Source organism: Triticum aestivum, chromosome 6B (assembly GCF_018294505.1).
Source record: "Triticum aestivum cultivar Chinese Spring chromosome 6B, IWGSC CS RefSeq v2.1, whole genome shotgun sequence".
In the NCBI taxonomy this organism is placed as follows: Eukaryota; Viridiplantae; Streptophyta; class Magnoliopsida; order Poales; family Poaceae; genus Triticum; species Triticum aestivum.
Genome location: NC_057810.1, coordinates 443,599,262 through 443,610,983, shown reverse-complemented (window position 1 = coordinate 443,610,983; position 11,722 = coordinate 443,599,262). Strand labels below are relative to the sequence as shown.

At 42.2% G+C, this 11,722-nt stretch overlaps 1 protein-coding gene across 3 annotated transcripts; it reads right to left on the bottom strand.

The window, feature by feature from the left end:
• Positions 1-4,224: 4,224 nt before the first annotated feature.
• Positions 4,225-11,328, bottom strand: LOC123137392 (cyclin-dependent kinase G-1). Of its 3 annotated transcripts, XR_006468232.1 has the most exons (10): positions 9,645-11,328; positions 9,425-9,553; positions 9,185-9,320; positions 8,984-9,072; positions 8,781-8,892; positions 8,594-8,700; positions 8,183-8,493; positions 8,018-8,102; positions 7,827-7,903; positions 4,225-6,521 (listed from the first exon to the last, which is right to left on the bottom strand). XR_006468232.1 is itself a non-coding variant. In XM_044557136.1 (7 exons), the coding sequence occupies exons 1-7, from the start codon at positions 10,985-10,987 to the stop codon at positions 8,400-8,402; spliced, it is 2,010 nt and encodes a 669-aa protein (XP_044413071.1). In that variant the 5' UTR covers positions 10,988-11,328; the 3' UTR covers positions 4,225-8,399. The 3 variants fall into 3 exon arrangements, 1 of the variants encoding a protein (XP_044413071.1); XR_006468231.1 differs by having other exon boundaries at positions 8,018-8,493; XM_044557136.1 differs by having other exon boundaries at positions 4,225-8,493.
• Between the last annotated feature and the right edge of the window lie 394 nt (positions 11,329-11,722).

The following is an 11,722-nucleotide window of genomic DNA, read 5'->3' as shown; positions in this document are numbered from 1 at the left end:
CTCCTAAGTGTCATCCGTCTTTACAGGCTCAGTTTTGTTACCTCGGTCTACCTCCTATACGTGAGCAAAGAAAACTGCATTAATAAGGAGAGGTGCATGCAACCACAATGCATGCACGTCCAAAGCAAATATCGCACTAACCGCTGCAATTAATTAGGAAAGTTAAACAATTCGGGCGTTTTAAAGAGGATGGGGTGGATGAAAAGGTAGGTCCCCATGAGAAAACGCTCAGCCCTTCTGATAGCCATCCTAGATTAAATTGGAGCTTAAGTACAGTAGCTCTGAAGTAAAAGTGTTTGATCTCCGCTACTGTTGTCGTTACCCCTTCTGCCATTTGATCTTAAATAGGAGCTTGCTTTTGCACGCAACGCTCAAGTGACACAGGAGGCAGAGGAAGAGCACAAGGCCGAGCAACAGCACGAACTGCGACATCCTGTGTCCATCGCCCATGGCGCCACCGAGCTCTCCACGTTCCTAATGTTGTAAGCGTCGCCCACAGAACCATGATACCCTGCAACTGCTAACCGCACAGGGGCGCCACGAGAGATGACGATCACATGCTTCCTGCTACGCGTGTGATCATCAGCCTTCTCACCAACGGTGCAGATCATCACCGCGAGACACTGCGATCCCTTGCTGCTTGCTTTCTGTGTCGTCGTCGGCCATCTCACCTTGGGACGTCCGTCTCACCTCGGGAACATATATCTTCCGATGGGAACCAGGGACCCGTTGCTGCTTGCTCCGCGCGTCATCATCGGCCATCTCACCGTACGTGGCGGGGCCGCTGCAAGAAGTTGAACCATTACGGCTTGCTCCATGCATCGCCGTTAGCTATATCTCTCTGTCGCCGTCGATCATCTCCACAGGAGCCGACTATCCCTTGCTTATCCGCACATCGTTGGCAGCCGTCTCACCGCCGCCATGACGTACGTACGAGATGTGAAGCTCCTGGTCAAAATACAGGCGATGGAAGACGTCGGCCACGGCCTGGCCGAGGGGGCTGCCCATGTTGTGAGAGGTACTCTTCTACTTATTTTTTATTTTTTTGAGTGGAGGTACTCTTCTATATTAACCGTGCAAGTAACAACTTTGATACTTTCAGATCTTATAATCAGCAGTTAAAAAAAAGATCTTATAGTCAGTAGTATATGATACGGAAACTACACAATTTCTTTGCAACCTACATTTAACATCCTCCAGATTATGTTATTTTTTTAGACAGGTTATGCAATGCTCCGAAGAGAGCTATTCTTCTACCAATGCTAAAGAATAACTGTTCATGTACAGCGATACAATTGGGTAATATCTGCACACTTTATTTTAATGATGGGTGCACACCTACGATTCATGTATCGCCCCTTTTTTGAAAAAAGAAACACCTACTATTAATGTAAATGTATATGATAAATCATAATGTACATGTTGAATTGATAGTATTCTAATTTGCAACATATAATTCATGCCCGGACCATTTCCACAACCCCAGAACTATCGTCACCTTGTGACTGAGAAACATTCTCATCTTCTAGGTATTTTGAGGGATGCAAAAGGTACCAATGTGTCATCATGTGAGACTACATTTATCTGCATCAACTCTGTTGATGTCATCTAGACATCCACTATGATGCAGAATGTGCAAGTCAGTGCTTTATGGCACTTCAAATTGGATCCTGATCTTTCTAACAAAATTCTGAAAAATATCCCGCATCAACGCGCGGGGCATCATCTAGTTAGTACAATTATGGAGTCACAGAAGCCATCTGGAGTGTTTGACCCATTAAGAAGCCTCTCACAGCTGAACATAAATCTTGCTCCAAGAGGTACCGGTGCCTTTGATAAAAGATAGCCGAAAATCCATATGGCCTCGATGCCTTTGTCGGCCCCATCTAGAATAGAGCATATTTACTTTCTTCGTTGGTGTATTCCCTGGCCAAAACTTCATTCATTTCATCATCGAATTTCCTTGGAATTGCATTCAATACTTCATTTAGTAATGAACATTGTTCAGAAGAAAACAGGTTCACACAAAATTCATGGACTAGGCTTAACATGCCTTTCTGATCTTCACACTTTCAGCCCTTCACAAACCTTTAATCATGTTTGTTCTTCATATTACTGACGCCCTAGCATGGAAAAAAGAAGTGTTGCGGTCTCCAACTTTGGTCCACTCTACTCTAGACGGGCTATTATCTCTTCCCTTTCAAATAGCTTGCACAATTGTTTTCCAACTTCCTTTTCCTTGGTGAGATATACCGCCTCATTTTACAGTTCATTGTCGCTAGCAAAGCCCACTACAAACAAGTTATATTGCTTTATCTCATGAAGACATATTCTCAGGTGAATCAGCTGCACATTATCCAGAAATCTCAGACGGCAAAACTGTCAGGGACATTGTTACCACGTTACAGGAAAAAGAAAACAAGTTGTACTCATCTTGATACCACATCACTTTACCAAATTTAGATAGATACAACCATAACCCTAAAAGGTAAAAGAAATACTCCCCCCATCCCAAAATAAATGTCTCAACTTTGTACTAACTTTATCTGCAGGCACTCTTGCAACACCTTAGGGCTTTTTCGGTCTGACAGAACACAAATGGTCAGAAGCCAGAGAGACCGCAGAAGCTTCTTTGCCTCTGCAATACTAATTCAAGTTCCATCGTTGCTGTGCACAGGGTTAGGAAGGGCATATATACATCAAATAAACTGGGGAGTACAAGTTAATGCTGCCTCTGCAACTAAATATAAGATGTTTTTGCAGTTCAAATTGAACTAAAAAAAGTCTCATATTTAGTTACGGAGGTGATTTTATCCTTCATATGCAGACATTAGTGTATGATGGGTTAGGACAGGCTAATCCAGTTGGAGACAAGCTGGCACAGGTGGTGCAACCAAAAATACAATAAAAGCTAGAAATAAAAGAGCACTTCTCCATCTTACTAGTCGTGATCATATGTTAACACTACTAACAAACCATAATCCACACAGGATAATAATTAATACACTTTAATTCCCAAACGTGAACCTGCAAAATATGCAATAAATTGCATGGGGGCAGGCTCAGGTGATATCTTGAATTATTGAGTAGGAATCAAGATATTTACTGTCAAAATCAAATGCACATACATCATGAATGGAGGCAGTTCTCGATAGTCCAAGATTATCAAATACTGGACCTGACCTTAGCGATGCTTTAAAAGGCTTCCAAGCCAAACTTTGATCAAAACCTTTAAACACTTCATTTAAGAACTCTGGCTACCGCACAATTGATCCTTGACCTAACGACAACAAAAATAGAGAAATGCCTATTGAAACTGGATAGCATTTCTTATTCGAAATGTTCGCGTGAAAGGAGGCAGTTTCGATACTACATAGAAGATTATCAAATACTGGACCAGATGATGTGACTCGACTAGACGACGAGTCGCTAGTTGGTCCGATCCTTCACGGTACTTGCAAAATATCAATGAACAGCAGCAGCAACCGTCGCAGAATAAAACAAACAGACTAAGAAGAAGAAAAGCCTTTGGATCAAAACCATATAGCAAGAAGCCAAAGGAGTAGACTTGTACCGGATATTGATACGAGATCAACACAGGAACAACAACAACGAGACCCTAGGAATCGCAAAACGCATCTTTGCCACCCCTCGCCGTGAGGCATTTTCTGGTATTTTTCTATTCAACTCAAAACTAATCTCCCTTACAAGACTCGCGACTCCTCCTTTATATAAGCTCACATGCCGTAAGGGCCTAAAATATGTAACCGACTTGATGACCTGAACTAACATGCGATATCCTCTCCTTTTACATCTCGGAGAGAAAAACTAAACTAGCTAACCAGAACTTATTGCTAATTTGTTTGCCTGCATGCTTGGCACTACTCCAGCAGACATGAAAAGTAGTACTGATATTAATTCATGTTGGAGGGGTCCTGAAGTTTGGCTTCACTTTATCCTTCTCTGGCTCGTTGGGTGAAACCTCAAAGCAAAAAGACCCAAGCTGTAACATGGTCGGAAGATTATAACGTGAAGACTCTTGGATACTTGCATCAAAACAAATGGCCGTGCTTGTCTTTTGTTCAACAGTTTCAACAGTTGGAAAGCACCCAAGTAAACCTTTGGCATTGGGGGGCACATCACCAGACCTTGCCATGATTTACAAGGCTTCCAAGCCAAACTTATTTGATCAAAATTTCAGCACTTTCATTCAAAAACTCAGGCTACAGCAGAATTGACCCTTGACTTAGAAACGACAGCAAAATAGAGAAATGGTTTACAATGTTAGATAGCATTTCTGTCCAAAATGTATGTACTAATTTGTTTTGAAAAGGTACAATAAGGTTCATCGTAGAATGCTCTGCTGCAGGCATTTCGTCTGCAACAGCTGACCAAGAGGATGCGCTGGAAACCGGCATGCCTTTGAGAATGATCTTTCATTCACGGAATACAGACATGCCTTTGACAATGATCTTGCATTCACGGAATAAGAAACGATATTTCAATGAACTGCATGCCTTTGAGAATGATCTTGCATTCACTGAATACAGACATGCCTTTGACAATGATCTTGCATTCACGGAATAAGAAACGACATTTCAATGAACTGTCCAGTAAAATATTTACCACGCTGTAACTGATAACTAAAGATGAAGTGCCACTAAAGAAGTTTGAAACCATCAACCTTTTAGATAGCCCACTATGGACACGACTTAACAGTCTTCTATCTAAACTAACACAATACAATCAACTTATACAAATACTCTGTTCCAAAATAACTGACATGGTTCAAATTTGAACTAAATCCATGACACTTATTTTGGAACAGAGGGAGTAGAAAACAATGATAGAAAACAATAGTGGTGCATGATTTTGTGTAGGAATTCATGAAGGATATGCAAGTGAGAACCCATAAACAGTTCGGTCCAGCACTCACAATAGAGCTTCTTTGTTTCTGTCTTGATGCAAACAAAAGCATCGCATCAACATCTCACTTGCCTGAATCTCACTCATTCTCTTTTCCATTGTCGGTACCTGCACAAGTCAGCAGGACGCCCAAGTCGCTGGCAGCAAAGACAGAAATAGCTAACGAGTAGCACTTAATGAGGCGCAGCAGTGGCAAGAGCCACTACATAAGTTACCATCTTTGTAGAAATTTCGACAGATCTGAACTCTATAAATACCCCTCGATGAAAGAACAAAATAAATGGATCTGTGTTCTGATTTCGCTTAATACTGATAAGCATTTCATTCAGAAGTGGGGCAAGGAATTTCAATGCAAAAGGGTCATATCTATAAAAACAAGGCTCTCTTCTCCACCAGTGGTACCATTTACTTGAGAGAGAGCTGTCTCGATGCAAACATAAACATCATATCAACATCCCACTTGGCTGAATCTCACTCCTATTCCTTTCTCCGTCTGTACCGGCACAAGCCAGCATGCCGCCCAAGTCGCAAGCAGCAAAGACAGAAATAGCTAACAAGCAGCCCGATTAGGCGCAACAGTGGCACGAGCCAGCAGTTCATTTGCACTTCAAACTTGTTTCACTCCGCCCTTATCTAGGTTAGTTCTGACCACTACATAAGTTACCGATTTGTAGGAATTTGAAGAGATGTCTAAACTGTGTAAAAATAATCCAAATGCCACAACAACAGAATACCCCTCGCCAAAAGAACAAAATGTATGGGTCTGTGTTCTGGGTTTTTTAGTACTGATAAGCATTGCATTCAGAAGTGGGGCAAGGAATTCAATACAAAAGGGCCATATCTATAAAAAAAAACAGTGCTCTCTTCTCCACCGGTGGTACTATCTACTTGAGAGAGAGCAATTAATAGGTCGCTGCAAATAACTAACTACTGGAATTATCCAACAAATGTTCAACCAAGAATCATCATGTCCACTGGTGGGTGGTGGCACATGGTTGACAGGGATTAAATAAAAATGAACTGATAACTACTCCCTCCGTTCCAAAATAGATGACCCAACTTTGTACTAAAGTTAGTACAAAGCTGAGTCATCTATTTTGGAACGGAGGGAGTACAAGGCATCCGTAGGTAAATTATCAGAACATTAAGGAAACTAAACATGATTTATTTAAATGAAAACTAGTCTTGTTTTTACCAGCACCCGTGAGTTTTCCTGTAGTAAGCAAAGCATACGGAATCCACATTTTTTTATCAAATTATAAAGTGCAGCATTTCATGACAATGGCGTGCATCTTCGGAAATATAGAGCCAGAAAACAGGCAACTCTTCAAGGGATCATGTAGCAATATTAAGGTAAATGATGAGATCGCCTGAACTCTGAACAGATTTAAAAATAATCTATTTGTCAACCAAGGAAATGGTAATCAGTTACCAAAGAAAACTACTAGCAAGAAAACATACCAAGATAGGATAGTATACTGACCAACTAAGATTCACAAGAGTAACAGAACTTGGATACCTTCCACAAAGAAAGTCAATTAAGCAAGGTAAGCTGACAGCACTCGAGCTTCCTGTCTTGATAGCCACAGCTTAAGCTGCAGACGGGTCACAGAACACTTAAGTGAGTTCAATCAACTCTCCAAGCAGCTTACACAATACAAGTAATTCATAGCTCAAAGTTAAAATTGAGTAAGAGAACTGGATTAACTGATTTCAAAGGAAGATATGCTATGTCCAAACAAACATTCAATCATGGACACCAATCAGACTAGCTTTTCTATCATCAGATGTCCTGCACATAGCAAATGACTTGAAACTGAAACAATGAAAACTGACTACCTCACTAAACGGACGATACTTAAGTGCATGCAAGTATATTATCATATAAGGAACTCCCGTATATGCTACTCTTAAAACCAATCCCTTGTATGTCATTGTTTTTAGCCTTATTGCTTGCATACCATCAAGGAATTTGTGAGGGATAACCCTTTTATATACAAGGGTAGTCCTAACAGATTGCTGGGTATTTAACAGAGAGGGTTAGAAACTATGGCTTATAAATAATAATACTTAAAAGAATGGCATATGAGTAAGAGTGCATAAACTTTTCATGAAGGGCAAACCGGTACCTAAGAACCAAAAACATTTTACAACTTTCACTAACTAGTGCTCCATCCAGTTCACAAAAGGATAGCATTTTAGTCAAACTTCAAAAAAATTGGCCACTGATGTTTTTTCACAAATTTAGGTCGGTTGTTGAAAATCATTTACATTTTGTAGAACGTGTCGATTTCCAAAACGTAATCAACACAAAATGAAAGCCTACGTGAAAAACATAGTATCATTCATTCAACAATGCAAGAAAGGCTTTTTATCCATCAGGCAAGATAGGCCAAACAAGAACAAAATCCTGAAAATAATAAAAGCAGAACAAAATAGCATCTAGATTTGGGAGAACGAAGGTCATGGGAAGTCAATTTCCAAACTTTGCTCTCAAATTCCTGTTTTCAGGAAAGCAAACAATAACAGAAATGAAGGGGTCGCAATATAAAATTAGTCGTGTTTCTAAGACGACATTAGTTGTTCTCTTACGATGGAAGTTGCACTGACTGCACAAAAGAAGTTCATAAGTATTAATTTCTCCTTTTTGGTTTGCATTCATTATGCAAGTTAGAATTTCATATAGTACATTAAGAGACAACATGAACATATCAAGCAGAATAAGCCATAAATTACGTATGTACAATCTTAGATATTTCCAAACAACGCCAAAGCTCACCTGAGCTTACAAGACCATTCACACAGAACATCCACAAACACAGAGATAAAAAATGGTAAATACGTCGAATTTATATAGCACGATAACACATCAGTGGGAAATTAATTCCTCAGCATATTACCTTACAATTTGCATTACTATGCACCAGTTTCCTCGCGAAAAAGCAAAAGGTACTCCCCTTCTTCGCTTCATTCATCTCTTGCAGAGAATATGCAAAGATCAAAATAAAATGTGCTTAACAAGGAAAAATGAAGTGAGAAGATATCATTGATTGTTGTTTACAAGGAATACACTTTACAGTACTTTACATACAGAAGATCGGTATGTGAAACTGGTGTACCCAATAGCTGTGAATAGGCCAGACCATACGATGCAGCTGTATGAGATATTTGCACACCTTACAATGCACAGTGGATTAGATTGTGACCAAAAGTAAAGTAAGAGTTCATTGTGACCAGAAGTTGGGGAAGAGCTAACCCTGTAAATTAAATAGTGCCTAGCACGGAATACAAGGAGAAATCTTATCCCCTTCTGATTATGCATCCATGCCTGCTAAAGAAGGCCACCAACTGTCGCCAGACACCAAGAAGACGGTGTACTTCATATATCCAGTGGACATCTGACCTTGGAACACGTGCACTTCCATAGGTTCATGTTGAAGATTGGCATCTGCAGCAAACCAAAAGATCAGGGCTCAGCTAAAAATTCCACGGTCGTGTATGCTCCCTAGTTCTTTCATTCGTTGCTCCTCCAGAGGATCAGGGCTCTTCATACGTTTCATCATGCGCCTACATGTTTGAAGAATGAAACATTAATTAAACCATTCTATGCAGAAAAAAAATCATACTATGCTGATAGGTTAAAGCTTATACGAAAAAATGCCAGTACCTGTCTTGTTCATTAAGGGAATGAAATGTTGGCATAGAATCCCTTGACTGAGGCAATGGTACTTCACAGAACCATTCATGGTTCAACGCATCCTCTGCTGATATGCGCTGTAAGAAGAAGACAAATATGTTCAGACAGGTAAAAGGTGAGGGGAGAATCAGCTAGTTCTCTATAGGGCATATATTACCGTTTCAGGGTCATACGTCAGCATTCTGTTTAGCAGGTCAAATCCAGCCTCTGACAGGGTCAGCCCACCAGTGAAAGATACAGCTGGAAACTTTTCCCTTAATCTATTGTACCTGAGGAGAGAATTGAAGGTTAGATTTTGATACAAACCTAGCATGCTCAAAACACAAAAGAAGCAGCAACAATAAGTGGTTAACCACTTACGGTTGTTTGGCAAATTTGGCCTTGGCGCCCGGTAATTTAGAACAACCAGGCCATATGTCCTCGTTAGGTGTACCAAGCATTCTAAATATCTGCAGTCGAAGTTACTCACATGAAATTTTATTGATCTAGTTACAATGAACAAATAGAAATTATTGATCTAGTTACTATGAACAAATAGAAGTTATAGATCAAATCAGATACCTTACTAAGTTGGTCGATGTCACGTTTCCCATCAAACAGTGGCTTTTTTGAAAGGAGTTCTGCCATAATACAACCCAACGACCACATATCAATAGCAGTGGAATATTTCTTTGCGCCTAACAGTAGTTCTGGAGCCCTGCAACGATAAAGCATCAAACAGTGAGACTGTGATTGGTAAGTGGTTAAATAATAATTTAACAGCACAACATTTGAAAACATTGATGCTGGCTAATGACTTACCTGTACCACAAAGTCACAACCAATTGAGTGTAAGGCTTTAGTGGGCTGCCATATTGACGAGAGAGCCCAAAATCACATATTTTCAACTCACCGCGGTTATTCAAGAGAATATTAGACGTCTTGAGATCCCTATCAAACAACACAGATCATTAAACAGAAAAATAAAACCTATTAAGAAACATGCATAAAGGTTGAAGAAAAATCAATAGTTGGTCATTACCTGTGAATCACCCAATTGTCATGAAGATACTTCACACCTTCTAGCAGCTGAAGCATCAAACATTTGACCTCACTTTGACTATATGGTTGTTTCATAGTCTCCATGACAGCCTTGAGATCGTGCTCCATGTACTCCATCACCATATAGGTGCTGTCACCACTCCCAACGACTATTTCCTTGACATCCACAATCGATGGGTGATGGAACGATAGCAGGATATTTATTTCCCTGAGAGAAGTCAGTGGGAAACCTTCCCGTTCATTCTCCATCTTTACCTTCTTCAATGCAACAATCTCACCAGTTTTCTTATCCTTTGCCCTAGATACAATACCGTATGTACCCTCATTAATTGTGTTGAGCCTCTCAAACTCGTCAACACCCCTACAACCCTGAAGCATGTTAATGCACCTATGCGGCGACCCTGCGGGCTCTGGGGTTCTAGAGCTACACCGATGACTCTCAGAATCAGTGTGCATCCCACAAAGAGCAGAAGAATCATCCCCAGCATCCTTCTCGATATCCATGTAGTCACCCTTATCTACTTCAAGATCCCTGTTTGCACTAAACTGTACTACGCCAGAGTCAGAAGACACTGAGGAGTTTGAGTCTTTATCCACCATCAACTTTCCAAGCTCTGGGCTTGTAACCTTTTTCACGGACCCTTGTTCTGGTGACACACTTTTCTTCTTCTTTGACACAATTTCTTCCTCGTCATCAGCATCTGCCCATCGTGAAGTCCTAATGTTTATCATTGTTGGATAAGCATCCTCCTCATCCTTCTCCATAATAACCCTATCATTGTCGTGCTCCTGTAATCTTTCAACATTTTGTACATCAACCGACGCATCAAAATCAATGCTGCTCGGGTTGGCAACCACAGTGCCTACCTCTTTCATGCTCGGGTTGCCGACATCTTGGACGCGAGGCTTTGAAGCATTCCTATCCAAAATAACCAGCGAGTATTTTCTCTTCTTACTTGGGGACGGCACCCCGCCCTCCCTGCTGACCCCAACAACACCATTCACACCAGGTTCCCTTGCCTTGAGCGGCCGCCCACGAGACCCTTCCGAGCCACTTCCGCTCGAAACCTCGCCAGGTTCCCTCTCCTCCCTCCTCCCAGACGGCCGGCTCTTCGGTGGCAGATGTGGCGACCGGTGGCGGGTGTGCCCATTTGACGGCTCCCGGTCCCTGCTCCGGCCGCCATCGCGACGACGATCTGAGTCGCGATGGCGGCTAGGGTTGCGGTGATGGTAATCCTTTCCCCTTCTAGAAGCCTCCAGATCGAACTCCCGCTCCTTCGACGCCTCGTAACCACTGTACCCTCCGTGGCGCCCCGCGGCCATGATGCGCAGGCACAACAAATCCCAGCAATCGAAAGGAATCGCGGGAAATTTAGCTCACCAAACCCTAGATCCACGGGCCAAAACCAAACCCTAGAAAAATAAAAAGGGTGTTCTGGATCGGACCGGGGATCGGACCTCTTCCGAAATTGGGGATAATATGCTGGAGCTTTGGGCTAGCTCGTGCGTGCGCGGCGTCGAAGCTTATCGGAAGTCGGCAACCAAGGACGCGGAGAGGGATCATGCGGGTTTGTGGTGCTGGGTGGCGGCGGTGGGTGGGGTTGGAGGGCGACGCGAAGAAAAGAAGAGGAAGCTGCGTCCGGCGTCGCCTATCGTGCTGTCCTGTTTGAGCGGTATCTTCAGAGTTCGCGTCGGACGCGGATGCGGCGTGTTTGAGCCGATGGCAGGTTGGGTCCGGATTGTCAGAGGACGGTGAATCAGTGGTAGGCCCTGATCGCAGAAGGGGCTATTACTCATGAACCGTAGGCTAAAAAGTTGAGAGAGCAAGCAGTAAGAGCCAACTTCAACGCGTGCACCCATTTCATCTGTGCGTGTCCAATGCGTCGTCCCTTTTGTTCGCGCGTGTCCGTTCGGATCAAAACTGACACAGAAGTCGGTCTAAAGCACCAATCCAAACGGATGCATGTCCGCTTTTTATCCGCCTGACGACTCATTCCTAGCGCAAATTTGTGCCTCATTTGCATCGGCGCGAACATGAAACAAACATGCGCAACGCCC

Coding starts and splice junctions, on each gene's coding strand:
- LOC123137392 (XM_044557136.1), bottom strand. CDS start 10,987: ATGGCCGCGGGGCGCCACGGAGGGTACAGTGGTTACGAGGCGTCGAAG. Junction 9,073..9,184: donor ACATCGACCAACTTAGTAAG/GTATCTGATTTG, acceptor CTTCGACTGCAG/ATATTTAGAATGCTTGGTAC. Junction 8,893..8,983: donor GCCAAATTTGCCAAACAACC/GTAAGTGGTTAA, acceptor TTCTCTCCTCAG/GTACAATAGATTAAGGGAAA.